This window comes from Vitis riparia, chromosome 7 (assembly GCF_004353265.1).
Source record: "Vitis riparia cultivar Riparia Gloire de Montpellier isolate 1030 chromosome 7, EGFV_Vit.rip_1.0, whole genome shotgun sequence".
Lineage (NCBI taxonomy): Eukaryota > Viridiplantae > Streptophyta > Magnoliopsida > Vitales > Vitaceae > Vitis > Vitis riparia.
The window spans coordinates 6,697,711-6,713,084 of NC_048437.1; the positions used below are offsets into that span (position 1 = coordinate 6,697,711).

General features: G+C 36.4%; 1 protein-coding gene and 1 pseudogene across 2 annotated transcripts; one reads left to right on the forward strand and one right to left on the reverse strand.

Annotated features, from left to right (window-relative positions):
- Positions 1–4,043: 4,043 nt before the first annotated feature.
- Positions 4,044–5,690, forward strand: LOC117917366 (annotated as a pseudogene).
- Positions 5,691–7,060: 1,370 nt separating this feature from the next.
- LOC117918546 lies at positions 7,061–14,503 on the reverse strand. 2 transcript variants are annotated; one of them, XM_034835277.1, is made up of 6 exons: positions 14,179–14,503; positions 13,832–13,929; positions 11,511–12,331; positions 8,200–8,329; positions 7,465–7,793; positions 7,061–7,383 (listed from the first exon to the last, which is right to left on the reverse strand). In XM_034835277.1, exons 1-6 carry the CDS (start codon positions 14,471–14,473, stop codon positions 7,263–7,265), a joined length of 1,794 nt encoding a protein of 597 aa, XP_034691168.1. In that variant the 5' UTR covers positions 14,474–14,503; the 3' UTR covers positions 7,061–7,262. The 2 variants fall into 2 exon arrangements, with proteins under 2 accessions (XP_034691168.1, XP_034691166.1); XM_034835275.1 differs by having other exon boundaries at positions 7,465–7,805; positions 14,179–14,501.
- Positions 14,504–15,374: the final 871 nt, after the last annotated feature.

Consider the following 15,374-nt stretch of genomic DNA (forward strand, 5'->3'; position numbering starts at 1 on the left):
ATGTTTGGAGTACAACCTACCCACATGTGTCTCCCCACCGTTATTAGCATTCTCGCTACAACTATAAGCTTTACCAAAGGAAAACTCACTTCATTGTTGGAAATTTTAACCATGGAGAATCTAGCAAACTCCTTCGTATCCAAGTACACCAAGATATCAAATTTCCACCAGAACCCCAAAATTTGGAATCAAGTAAGTTCTAGGGCCCTAATCAAGAAGATTTCAAAGAGATGAATTAGCTCGGACAGAAAAATGAACTTGAAAATGCTTTTGTTTGGTTTCAAAAAAATTGAAAAAAATATGGCACATCCTTTTCATTAACATTAATAAATATTTATACACAAATAATGTTTTGAGGAGATAAATCTTAACTAACTAAACTTAAAAAAAAAAAAAAACAAATTTATTTTCTACTCTAATTCAAACTAATAATAATTTTCTTCTATTCTAAGTAAGATTAATAATAGACAAATATTAATATTTAAATTAAAAATAAATATTATCTTTCACTAATATGTTTCCTCAATATGGAAATTGAGGATTCCAATCTTAGTGTGATGTATCGGTTTTGTTGATTTTTTGACGACACATGAGTAACATAAAGAGCACTATTTTGAACTTGATCACAAATGAAATGAAAATCAATGATCGCATACTTCATGCAAAAGTAAAACATTGGGTTGGAACACAACTTCGTTACACCAATGTTGTCACAAAAAATCATAGGTGGGTAAGGAATTCGAACATGTAGTTTGATTTGGAGAGAGCACACATAGTTGAGTTCAATAGTAACAGTAACAACAAATTTGTATTCGGCTTTTGTAGAGGGGGTATTCTCACATTCCAATTGTCAAGGAGATTCAACTCGATGGTTAAGAGATTAGGTGAGATCAATAGGATTTTCTTGAGCGATACTTCCAAAATCTAAGAGAAATTGTTATTTGCAAGGAAGTGGATGAAATAGACAAACAATAAGTTAAAACAATTGAAAGGTGAGAAATTAAATTTGATGAAGTTCGTGAACCAACTCAAGAAGAGGATGGGAGAATTGGAGAAGATGGTGAAAGAGAAAGATAAGATGTGCCTAGACGAGGAAAGAAGAGAGGCCATAAGGCAACTTTGTATATGGATTGATTCTTTCTTTACAAGTTAGACTTGTAGATTGAAAAGGGAGTTTCGGATGTCCATTAAAAATGGTAATGAGGCAAAAAAAAACATCAAAATAGAGCCATCTATAAAATCCTCATAAAATGATGTTAGTAAAGTTTCTTATCAAGAAAATGAAGAGCTAATAAACACAATTGTAGGTGAGTCTAGAATAAGACTGACTTGTCTTGTTGCTTAAAGAAAATTTGTTAAAGGTCTAGAAAAGGGATGGCGAAGCATTGGTGGAACGAAATAAAACAAAGATTGACGACAAAGTGAAAAAAAAAATATTAAAGCTTATAAAAAAGGAAGGTTTAGATGAAAAGATTAAAAGGATGTAATCACTCTATGATTGACAAGACAATCTCACAGAATTGCTAAGGAAAAAAAAAATCATGGCAAACATGGGAAAAATACTTAATGTACCAGTGGCTTAGAGTCGGACTTAGATCATTCAACAAATGAAAGGAGTAGAAAAAATGAAAAATCTTTGCGCAAAAACCTAAAAGTAGAGGAAATCAAAGCATACTGAAAATCTGAACCTAAATAGTGAATAAAAACTGAAATTTTGGTTGAGAATGGGGATTAGAAGCAAAAACAAATTAATAATTAATTATAAAAATAAAAAAGATATCGAAAGATTTAATCAAGAGAAAGAAATTAATCATAGAAATTTAAAAGTTGAACTGAATCAAAGACCGGGAAATTTAGAAATTAATCATTGAAAAAGTGATTGAAGCCCATGATTGATAAGTTGAACAATGAGAAATTAATTGTCAAACAAGAATTCGAAACATTGATACCATAAAGTAAAAGAAGAAGATTGAAAAAAATATAGCATACTCTTCCCATTATTGATGATTGATGAATATTTATATACAAATAATGTTTGAGAAGAAAAATCTTCTACCATGATTCAAATTTTATCTTCTACTCTAATTTAAATTAATAATAATTATTTTTCATTCTAAGTTAAACTAATAATAATAGATAAATAGTAATATGCAAATTAAGGATAAATATGAATGTTCACTAACATTTAACTCTACTTTAATTAGTCAATATGTAGAATATTACTAAATTTTAAGTTTAATATAATGTCCATAGAAGGAACCTTTCATTGATAACATGGAGTGAGCAGCTCATGCATGGCTTGTCAATTCAATTTTGTGGACCACTCAATGTTCCCTTCCCTTTTTCTTAGGAATGACAATTTCGCGGGTAAATTAGGTCACCTTACACTATTAGGACAGGTATGAGAATATACTATTCAGATATAGAACGGGTTTGGGAAGTATATAAAAACTCGAATTGGGTTTAGGGTGGGGATAGGCTTTGTAGTTACCACCCCACCTTGTATGTAAATTACCAATTTACTCTTATAACATTACAAAATACCTAAAAAGTCCTCCATATATATAATCGTTTCTTCCTAAATTTCTAAGGTTTTTTTCACTCATAAGACAGTAAGAGAGCTCTCGTTTTCTCATTTCTTCCTAAATTGCTTTTTCCAGTTCCACACTAAAAACATACTTTTTGCTCTAAAAACTAGAATACCAAATTTATAGACAACAAATTGTTAGGGTTTCTATAGATTACTCTCTTTTAGATAAGAAAACCCCTAAGTTTTGAGGTTTTGTTAGAAATATATCTTATTTTTCATATTTTTCTGGTTTTAATTAATGGATTTGAGATTTTTTGAATTGTTTATTTGTAGATCTCTACATTTTGTTCTTGTGCATTTTCAGTTTTGTTGCACAACAAATGCTTCATTAATTGTGAATGAGGAGACAACACAACATGGGTGTCTTCGAAGCGTGAATCATTTTGAAATGAATTCTTTGTAACTTAAATATGAGAACCCAAATAGTGTTTATTGAAATTCCATAGACTCGTGTTATGTTTAATAGGCTCTATTTGTTATCAGAGACAATTCCTTAGGAAAAAAGCATAATATAAATGAATGGCTTTAAGCAGTGACAATCGTAAAATGATATTTTTTTCGACCTAGTCAAATAGCTGCAATATATCCGCCCTACTCTACTCCGACCTGATCCAACCCATCCAAAAACATATTTGGGATGGAGATTGGATTATTAGCTCTTTTGTAAACAGCTATGGGGGACACCAACTAGCCCTGTCCCGAGTTTGGGACGAGGATAGAAAAAAATTATATAATCAGGATGAGAATGCGGTAGGGGTGGTCCATCTCGTACTCGTCCGACTGCCATCCCTACTTTTTCTCCTCCTCTCTATATATTATTATGTACCAAAATCATGTCAAGCTTGTGGGGAAATGTAAGCATACTAAAATTTTGTAATTTTATAAATAAATTAGCTCGCAGATGGTAGATGACCAATTAAAAGCATGTGGCCCGCTGTCAATTCTCGACTCTCCGCAGACGGGACAAGTTCGCAGAAAAACCGAGACAGGCTACTCCACTTGTTAACAAAAGAAAAAAAAAAAAAAAAAAAAAAAAAGAGATTCAGCAAATGAAGAAAATCGAATATTAAAAAAAAAAATAGAAATTGGGAAACATAACAAAGAGAAGCTCAAAAGCAGAATCCGCACCCACTGGCTGATGTTCATGCTAATTTTTGAAGGTTTTCAAATATTTTCAACACTTTGGCCCACCTTTTAAATTTTAATTTTTCATCTCTTTTGCTTGACTGAATTGAATTCCACGCTTATAGAATTCATAGCAATTCCAAGTAAAAATAGAAGCACGTATTTTTACAAGAAATAAATAAATTAAAAATAATAAACACAAAGGATGTCATTTTCAGATGTAGAAAGATGAGGGTTTGTAATTAGCCTAGATTAAAAATAGTGCTCTCTCGCCCTATATATTTGAGTTGAAGCATAGCGGTTTTATAAAAAAGCCACTAAGCCAGCCATGGATTCTAAGGCTTTGCAGTCCAAACAGGGCGATGAGCTTCACGTAGTCATGTTTCCATGGCTAGCTTTTGGCCACATGATACCATACTTGGAGCTGGCCAAGCTCATTGCTCAAAGTGGTCATCGTGTCTCCTTTGTATCTACCCCTAGGAACATTGATCGCCTCCCAAAGCTGCCTCCGAATTTGGCTTCTTTAACACCTTCGTGAAGCTGCCGCTACCTCATGTGTCAAACCTTCCGGAAAATGCAGAGGCCACCACTGATCTCCCATATAACAAGGTTCAGTATCTCAAGCTGGCCCACGATTTGCTTCAAGAACCCATGGCTCTTTTCCTAGAGGCTGCAGCCCCTGATTGGGTTCTTCACGATTTTACTGCTCATTGGTTGGACCCTATAGCCACAAAGCTGGGTATTTCGTGCGCTTTCTTCAGTATATTCATTGCGTCGGCTATGTCTGTTCTCAGTTCAGGGTATCAGTTAGACTATCGCTCAGAGCCTGAGCATTTCACAGTTGTTCCTAAGTGGGTGCCCTTTCATTCAAATGTAGCGTTTCGTTACTTTGAAATCAAGAAGATCTTTGACTGCATGAACGGTGATGCTTCGGGCGTTTCAGATCGGTATCGCTTCACTGAGAGCATCAAAGGGTGCGACCTGTTGGCCGTGAGAAGCTGCTTTGAGTTGGAACCCGAGTGGTTGCGCCTCTTAGAGCAGCTTCACCGCAAACCAGTAATTCCGGTGGTCAGCTAGCTCCCAACTTGCACGATTGTGGAGACGATGATAAGGATGAGAGGTGGCAGCAAATGAAGGAATGGCTGGACAAACAAGCCAGTGGGTCGGTGGTGTATGTGGCATTCGGGAGCGAGGCCAAGCCCAACCAAACAGAACTCACTGAAAGCGCTCTCGGGTTGGAGCAGTCCCAGCTACCCTTCTTCTGGGTTCTAAAACTGAGGCGTGGGCCTACTGATACTGAAGTGATCCGGCTGCCAGATGGATTCGAGGAGCGAACCAAGGGTCGCGGGATAGTGTGCACGAGTTGGGCGCCTCAGCTCAAGATACTGAGTCACCCCTCCATTGGTGGGTTCTTGAGTCATTCAGGGTGGACCTCTGTGGTGGAGGCACTACAGTTGGAGAGACCTCTCATTCTGTTAACCTTTTTAGCGGATCAAGGCTTGAACGAACGCTAGCTTTTTACAGGAGAAGAGGATGGGGTACTTGATCCCCAGAAATGAGCAAGATGGGTCGTTTACAAGGGAGGCAGTGGCCCACTCACTGAGGCTGGTAGTGGTGGAGGAAGGAGGCAAGATTTACAGGGATAAAGCCAAGGAGATGAGAGGAGTGTTTGGAGATAGGGATAGACAGAACCACTACGTAGATACTTTGGTAAGTTGCCTGAAAAAGCATAGACGCATCAATAATGAGGGTAGGGCGCCAAGTGAATCAAATGAAATAGACGCTGTGGTGGGAGCACGTGGTTAATATTCTGAAACTATTCCTCTCAATATTAAGTCCTCAGCAGTGTGATGAGAGGAATGGACCTGGTTTCTTCTTAAACCGTGTCGTTTCAGTTTATCTTGCAGTTACTAGGGCATGTCACTATGCTCTGCTTGTAGATGTAGAACCGTTTCTCCTTTAATAAATGGGTAATTTGCACTGAATAAGTCTCAAAATGAAATTGATTTTGTTTTCACCTGCTGAATTGTCAATGACTTAAAAATCCATGATCAGAGCTGTCCAAGCTCATAACAAGGCCACCGCATCTCTCCTTCATATCCAACCCCTAGAAACACCCATTGCCTTCGAAAAGGACCCATGATGCGGTTCCTTGAAAGCTCGTATCCAGACTGGACCATTCACGACTCTGGCCCTTATTGATTGCCATCACTAGCAGCTAAACAGGGCATTCCCCCCTGCCTTTTCAGTATATTAAATGCTAGGCCCCGTCTGTTTCTGGGCATTGGCGTCCCTCATAATGAATGGAGATAACTGATGGAAGGAGCTTGATCAGTACACAGTTCCTCCTCCTTAGCTCCTTTCCCCTCCAACTAGGCATTGCACTCATTCAAGGTTAAGATGATATTAGAACTTGCTCAAACATTTCATGAGTTTACCAATCCCAAATGAGGATGGCCATTTCAGGTTCTGGCCCATGCAAAGAACTCAAATTTGAGTGGTTGGACCTCCTTGTAGAGCTTCAACAGAAACCAGGACTTCCAGATTCCAATAGGGTCCACTGCCCCACATCAGGGCTGGGGTTGGCAGAGATGATGATGCATGGCATCTGATTCGGGAGTGGCTACAGGAGAGGGTCGTGGGTTACCTGGCACTTGAAGCAAGGTGGCACCAAGTAAAGATGAACTCACCGAGTTAACACTTGGTTCAGAGCCATCCAGGTTGCATTTGTTTTGGAAAGAAAGGACAGGACCCAATTGAGTTACCAGATGGGCTCAAAGATTGAATCAAAGGCCGTAGTGTGGCTCGGACAAGCTGGACGCGTAACTTAGGATATTGGATCACAATTTAATTGGCGCTCTCTGGCTTTCTAGGGCTGGAGTTCAATCATGAAAGGAATACAATTTAGGGGTCCCCTTATTATGTTGCCCCTCAGGGGGACCAGGGAATCAATGCTAGGGCTTTCCAGGATATGATGAGAATAGGAATACTATGAAATGAACAAATCGAGCGATGGTGGAAGAGGTGAGAAGGACTTGACCAAAGCAAAGGAGATGAGAAAGGTATTCCGCATGACAGTTGCATCAGTGATTTTGATGAATATATTCTAAACCGAAGCAAAGGAGATGAAAAAGTTATTCAGAGCCAAGAGCATGACAGTTGCATCAGTGATTTTGTTGAATATATTCTAAACCACTGGCACCACCTGAAGGATGGAGTTCCTTATGCTCTGTGTCTATATTTTATCTGAATGTGTCTCTGCTTCTTAAATAAGTTTTCTTCAATCTCAGAATTTGATCAGTAATAAAACTGGAAAACAAATTTTTGTTTGTTTCTTTAAAAATATAAGGCAAAGAAAAATCAATTAAATGAAGCATTATGGAAATTCAGTTATAAACACTCCATCATTCTGACTATACATGCATGATTTTTTATAGCTATAAAATATACAGATGAATAAATAAAGAAACAAAAGTTGTTCATAACAACAAAAGATGGAAAAATATCGGAGTGCCAAAATGGGATCCACCCCATGCAAATGTGTAACTTACTTTGAAGGAGAGGTAAGCTTATTTTCCTCAGAATCATGCTTCATTGTAGCATCCCCACCCATCAATTCCTGGAAGCCCTCAACCTTAACCGGTGGAGCCCTAACCATGCTCATGTTCCTACATGGAAACAAGAAGTAAGGAGAATTTCAAAGTGATGAACTCGGTGAAATCCGACCATTTTCTAATAAGCTTCCTTACTGTGTCTGGATTTGAGGAATTTGAAGGGAAGCCAGTTGTCTAAACTGGTTGCCAGGTTGAGCATGGAGATTTGACATTGCAGCAATTTGCTGCTGCCGGAACTGTATTTGCCTGGTATTGATGTTGTTATAGGCATTACTATCTAGTGGTAGTTCTGAAGGATTCTCAAGCTTTACTTGTACCAAAGGCTTGTCCTTGTCCATATCCATACCAGGGCGAGGAGTGGCTGGTTGGCGTCTTCGCATTCTTTCCCACTGCTGCTGTTGCTGAAAAGCCAGATTTTGGGAATGAACCATCTGCTGCATCTGGGGATGCATTTGTCTTGGCATCTGTTGATTCACCTGAAGTTATCATGGAATTTTCATTCTAATGATGTCCAAACATCAGCTTGAAAACTACTAGATTTACAAAACTCAGTAAACCTCAGAAATTATTAGGAAACTGGAAATCAAGCATGCAAACAACCAACTTGCTTCAAATCACAGCAATTGTGTTCAATAATTGGTGTGTTCACAAATTTCCAAAAGACACCCCTTTTTGTTGGCATGTGTGTGTGTGATTTGAAGGAAACAATTTGAGGCTGTTCATGTCAGGATAATCCAAATACAACTTCGGACCAGATGGTCAGATTTTGGGGTTTCTAGAACAGCCTCTGAAGTTAAAACAGGCAATAAAAATCGTATACAAGTTCACAAGCAAAATACAGCTCAATGAAAAGATATCAAAAGCATATACATGTTGAGGTTGCCGAAGGAGACTCTGGTGCTGTGGCTGCAATTGTGGCTGGATTCCCGGTACTTGTTGCGTTTGCTGTACAAAATTTGAGGTGCCGTCCTTAACATGCTCCACTAAAGCCATAAAATTACTATCGAGAAAAGGGGGAAAATGTTAGATTATGGAAACAACATAACTAAAACAAAATTAAACGGGAGCCCGTGTGCTCACAACATCTCCCAGGGTAAAAAAAAAAACACATCCAGGAACATGTCAATCTGAAAACCCATAATTGCAAGATCATATCATCTAGACAAAATTCGTAAGCATGTGAAAATATAAGATATTCAAAATTATCCGGAAATTCAATGAGAAAGTAGAAGTTGCACAAACAGACATTAAAAACAAAATTGACAATTCAATACAAGCCCTATTTCCACACTACTGTAAGGAAAAGGGGCGGTGAAGAAGTTGACTAACCATGCTTCTGATACATGAAATAATTGATGGTGAAATTTTAAGAATTGACACCAGCCAACCCATATTTTGTTATTATTTAAACATGATTGAAAAGAGAACCATATAGATTGCAGTAATGAATTTAATAGATACCAACAGTTTTAAGAAAGAAGCATAATTATTGCTGTAATGAATTTGATAAGCACAAACAGAGTAATTAGTACCTAAGGTATTCCTAGGCAACACCACCCCCCCACCCACCCAAAAGAAAAAAAGGAAAAAGGTTTCTGTTTCCTCTCTATCTGGCTTGGGGTTTGTATTAGAAAAACATGGTTAATTGGCCCCCCAAAAAAATTGTTTGGATAATTCATGCATGCAAACATTTCATGGATTTTTTATTTTTTTTCAATGTTTGATATGCATGGAAATTAAATAATTGTATGGTTTGTACAGAAATTGCAATCAGTATTATGTTGAAAATGAGTTTATAAGAATCTTTAATAGGAGAAAAGAAAAATGAGATCATTTAAATTATCCTTGTTTCAAATTTGGCTCCAGCCTCCTAGTTTGCATTGACTCAATCGTTGTTTTTCAACCAGAATGCCCCAGCCTCCAGGTTTATGCATCAACTGGACTGTTGTTTTGTAACCAACTTATTGTAAAGAATGGGTGTGTACCTATCCCACCAAACAAAAAGGATCTGTTTGTACCTAGAACAGGAAACAAACAACAGAATGATTGATTTCTAGGGGACATCCAAATACCCCTTCTGTACAAAAATTACAACTAATTACAAGCAAATACTAAACAGTAACCTAGCCACAAAATGGAAACTGTTGAATTTTCCAAATTAATAAATTTATTGGCTAAAAACTAGAATTGATGGAATGAGTGATCTGTATCTGAATTGAGCCTTTTAAATTAATGATAACATGGGAAAAAACAAACCATTTTTACCAGGAATGTTAGTAAGGTTTTTGTAGGCTTCACCAGCATTGCAGTGGAGAATTGCCATGGGATGAAATTCTGACACAATGTTTGATAAGGCAAGGCTGCTCTCAAATATCATAGTGCCTTCTGGCAATGAATCAAAGGTCTTGAATTCAATCCTACTGATATTAAAAAGGTATAAGGTAGAGGGGCAGGTTCATATCACTTGAAGTTTGCTTTGCCAGTCATTAAAATACATACTTCACTTTTAGGGTGGATTCCTCATTTTCCCAATAAATAATTAAATAAAATAAAAGGATTGAAAAGCTAGGGTTGTTGGTTACTAATGTTAAGAAGGTGGGGAAGAGGCTCATAAAGGACTTTTATAATTGCGAGATTGGGATTACAAAATGTTTCCTTACTCTAGCTGGCATCTATAGTGGGCGGAGAGACAACCCTTACATGTAGAAGGTATACAGAGATGACCAAGAGATGTCGAGAGAGAGAAGAAAATGCAAGGCCACAATCCCTAGCTACCCTAGACCATCAATAAAGTCCCAAAGAGAGTTGAACTCTAATCCTGAGGGGACTCTAGCCCACTGGATTAAATATTTATAGAAGACCCTTTCAATAGGATTTTCTCTTTGTCAAAAACACGGTCATTTGGTTGTCTCCACAAGCATATAAGCAAACCTTCCATACCTTCCTCTGACACTTGTCTATTATTACATGTCAATTCAACATAAGCCCCTCAATTGGAAAAAAATTCATTGAATCTCAAAGATAGAACATAAGATATTCTGCAATCTGCAATAATCGGACTTCAACACAGCGGATGAAAATACCGTTAGATATCTCCCCACACATCTCACACAAACCACATTAGTTTGCCAAGGATCATCCCCTTATTAATTGTTCTATAGTATGTCACTTTCCAAGAAGTGTTTAATCGCCAAACCTCCTGTGCAAGAAACGCAATTGACCATGTTGTAGGCAAAGAATTATAATACAACTTCACCTGGTACTGCCCCCCGCCCCCCTTTTGACACCACCCCAAACTAACCAGTGAGCGATTCTTTATTTAATGTGGTAGGTTTTTCAGGAAGCAGAGACAACACGGCAAACTAGTCCTTTAAGTTTGTTTCAGTGCATTTAAAAGGAAAGGAACCAAATGATCTTTAGGAAGGTGGAGCAGTCGGAGTTGGTTTTGAAGGACTGGCTTCTTAAGCCTCCCCCACCTGTTGGTCTAAAGAGTTCCTTCCAGAGGGGTGCTTATGTATTCTCCAGTTTATCAATAGGGTGCTTACCTTAGAGGTTGTTGTTTTGGCCTGAAGGTTAGGCTCTTAGCCTTGCCTTGTCTTCCCCCCTCCCCCTTTTTTTAATCACCCATTTATGGTGCTATTTATATCAAATATTATATTTGTAATTGAAAAAAAAAAAAAAAGGTTCTCAGTTTAAGTAGACTGCATATCAAGACCTATCCTTTGGGATGGTCAAGGATGGGATTTCTTGGGAGATTCCAATAATATTCTTCAAGGCAGCAAGAGAATCATGGTTGAGGGGTACAGATAAAAACTTGAGACTCCATTACTTTGACAGGAGTGGTTCCCTTATTATCATAAAAACCTTCAAATCATAAACTCCATGCATTGGTACCATCAATTTCCATTGTAAAGTTTCCATATTTTATCATCCTCAAGCAAGCCCAAGCTTAACTAAAACAGAATTTTAGATTGAACAATGCATGCTAACCTAAGTTTATCCCTGTATATTGGAAATTAGTTTATTGTCACTTAACATCTTACCTGAGAATTCAGATAATATCGTGTCAAGAATTTGGAAAACAAAATAGAACAGAAAATTAATTTTAAAAGGAGAAAAAGGAATCTACTAAAAGATCTCATATAAAAATGAAAATCTAATATAAGAAGATTTTTACTTACCTATATCCTGTTGTTTGAAGGAACATCTTAAGCAGCTCAGTAGCTGAACACTGCTTTCTGTAATTATCAGAGAGAACTTTCAAGATGCGACCTAGTTTACAGATATGACAGCTGAGCAACTGAGATAAGACTTCCATCGGAACTTCTGTGGCAACTTCAAAGCCCATTTTTGTCAGCATACGGGCAATTACCTTTTGAGACATTTGTAATGCTTGCTCTTGACCAAGAAGTTTCCTATTCCCCTCAGTACCATTTTTATTACGATATTGACTTCCTCCCTGTTCCATACTATGGTACTCAGGCCTAATCCCAAGCCTCTCAATCATAATAGGACTCCTGGTCATAACCTGCGGTAAGGTATCAAGAACTCCATAAAACTCCACTTTCTGATTGTCTTCTACTCTATTTATGGGCAGAAGTGCACTATCAGGTACACAGTTCAATGTAAACATTGTTTCTGGGAAAAAATATGTGTCATCATCAACCGAGTTCTTTCCATCTAAAACAGAACTTGGATACATGCTTGATTTATTTTCTACAATGGGATTACCAAACCCCATGTGCTGATCTTCCTTGAATGCTACTCGCCTTTTCTTATGCTTCTCAAGAAGCTTAATATAAGCAGACATGTCCCTAGGCGTACGTTTGTCTGACTCGCGTTCCCCAACTGATAACTTATATGGTCTGCTAGCTTTATACTTCTCAATAAATAGATTATACCATGTTTCCGGAAATTCTTCATGCCTAAATCTCTGGGATATATTATCAATTTCAGATTCAGCATATCTGGTTCCAACACTAAAGGCAGCTTTAGGTTGAATCTGCATATCCAGTAGACAATGTTAGTTAATCAACAATAACAGGCATGTGAAAGGATAGACAAGATATGATCTTATTATACTAACACTTCTTGCATTATAAGTGCCTAGATTGAAAAAGGATTAGTATAGGTTAACATCATCTTAAAAGTAGAGAATCTCACCAAAGTAAACAGATTGAGATGAGAAATAGGACTTTCTAGTATGAGAGGTTTTTGAGGAATGCATATTCTAGGATTTTTTTTTTTTTTTTTTCTGATAGGTTAGTGTAAAATGTATTAATGAGAAAAGAAAGTCCTAGGAATGCATATTCTAGGAATATTGCTTACTAAATATTTAAATTTATCCAAACTTGATACACACATATTTGTGTGCATATGAGAGAGAGCGAGAGAGAGAGAGAGAGATAACCAACCAAAAGTCCAGAAATGAGTACAAAGAATTTTTTTATCTCATTAAGCCGCATAAGGAAAAATAATATTAAACAGAGAGCAACTGATAAGGTGGCTTCTGAAATCCCAGAATGCATTAATTGCAAGGATATCTAAGAAATTAATCAAGAGGATCTTGGTGATCAAGCACGAAGATATCAAGTTAAGATATTAGGTTAAGCAAGATTAGATTGTTGATCTTGGTTCCAACATCACTCTTGTACATGACTTATTTTTCTTCTTAATGAATTGTTGTGGTAATCGTAAGGCATGTGGTTTTTCATCTCTTTTTTTTTATATATAAATAAAAATAGGCAGAAAACACGTGGTTTTTCATCTCTTGACAAGGCTTTCCACATATATCTTGTGTTTTTGTAATTGAAGGGTCGCTTGATATTTTTATAGATAGTTGTGATTATTGCGGATTACTTGAGATCACCGTGTAATAGATAACTAGGGCTTAAAATGGAATAATTAGGCGGAAAGTCTTAACCCACATATTCACCCCCAAATGTGTTCCTATAGATTTGAGAACAACCCTTTAAGATGGCTATGCTTGGTTCCTGAAAAATACTAAAGAAAGAAAAAAAAAATGTTAACGAAAATGATTTTGTCATGTTTGGTTTTACTATGAATAACACCAAAAAAAATCAAATATAATTAGAATTAGTAAGAAATTTTTATGTTCTTAAATTATTTAGTCTTTGTATAGAAGAGTTAAATAAGTTAAATGAGTTTGAAGTGGCGTATAAAAATAATTTATTGACTTTCAATCTATTTTCTATTTTCTTTCATATTTTTCCTCTTTATTTTCTTTGCCTTGCATTTTCTTTCAAACTTTCTAGGAACCAAACATAGTGGAAACTTTCTTAATGATTAAAATAACTATGGAATGTATGAAAGATGTTGAGAAATAGAATAAAAAAGCTAGGAGAGGTATTCCTGGACTTAAGCTATTGAAATTCTCGCACAAAAAGCTCTCATAGCGATTCATATTCATCAACTTTCAAGCAAAAGCAAATGCAGCGCAATAATGTTTGTTAAGAAAATCAGCACAATTACGTTACCAGACCTTAGATGGCGCCGTATTGGACGCAACAACGCCTTCTCGCTGTTGAACCACATCTTGTTCTAGAGTGAAGTACACGTCATCCCCGTGCAACTGCAAATCTGATTAAGTACACCGAGCGCATATTGATGAATCTACGATGAAAGATTTTAAGATATCCACTTCTACGGGAATATATGTAAAAAAAAACAAAAAAAAAAAAATGCAAGTGTGCTTTCAAAATAAGGAAATTAACTCAGAATTTCTTACATTAGGGATCTACATTGAAAACGGCAAAATAAATTTCCTTAATTCTACAAAAATCGATCGTTTTGCTTTTAAAATCAAGAAGTCAACTTGGAATTTCTTACAAGAGGGATTGAGCTTGGAAACAGGAAACGAAGAAGTCAGGGTAGATGGTGAGCGGAGGAAGAGAGAGACGCTAGCTTTATCGAACAAGAGGGCTCGAGCCCTAAGCTGCAGTTGAATCTGAGCCCTAGATTTGGAATCGTCGCTTCTCATGAAGGATTCCCATGTGTTGGGTGAAGAGAGGTATTGGACGAAGTTGGAGTAGAGAGCATCGCCGAGCCACGAGCGCCAGACACCGCAGCTTTCGAGTTTTCGAGCGAGCTCAAAACCTCGCCCGTCGTCGCCCAGCAATGCCATTGCTCTCTCTTGGAAGAAGGATGACTGACAACGACAGCCTTTGGTGGGACTTAGGAGCGATGATACAGCAAAACGATGCGTTTTGGAGCCACGAATGCAAAGGCTTTAATGCAATATGATATGTATTATTTTTGGATCTTATCCCACAATAAGTCTATCTAACATATTGTTTTATTATTCTTTTGGGATATATTTTAATATTTATCTAAAGCATTTCAATATTTATTATTAAAAATTTGGAAATCTCTACATAATTTTTAATTTTTTATTAAAAATTTTATTGTTAAAATATTTAAAATTTATGAATAAAATTATTATATTATCAAATATAAAAAATAATGATATACATATATACTAAATAATGCATATATTAATATTATTTTATAATATATTTTATTTATATTTGTTTAATTCTTTTTTAAGCACAAATTTAAGTTCTTTAATCAAAATTATTTATTTAAAAAAAATTATAGATTCTATACTATAACATCTTGTTCACATTATTATAACTATAAGTGATAGTTATAATTTAATTTTAAAATTTATTAAATATTATTAAAATTGAAATTGAAATGGATGAGGCCCAAAGATTGGGTCCAAAACCGAAGCCTAAAAGCCTTAAATTTCGAAAAGAGGGCTCAGCCGAATGCCTTTCTTTCACTGGAAAACTGAGTCGAAACTTGGCTTTTTGGGCTTGGGCTAGGCCCAGACAATCTAAAATGCATCCGTGTCTAAAAAGATGATTAAGAGTGATTGGGCTCAAATATTAGGTTGAGCAACTAATAGGATTCTCAAATATACTTAAATTTTTCATTCTTTAAATTAAAAGAAAAAAAAAATTCTACTAAACCATTATAGTAAACCTCCTATAAAATAATACTTTTAGATAGACGATATTTGT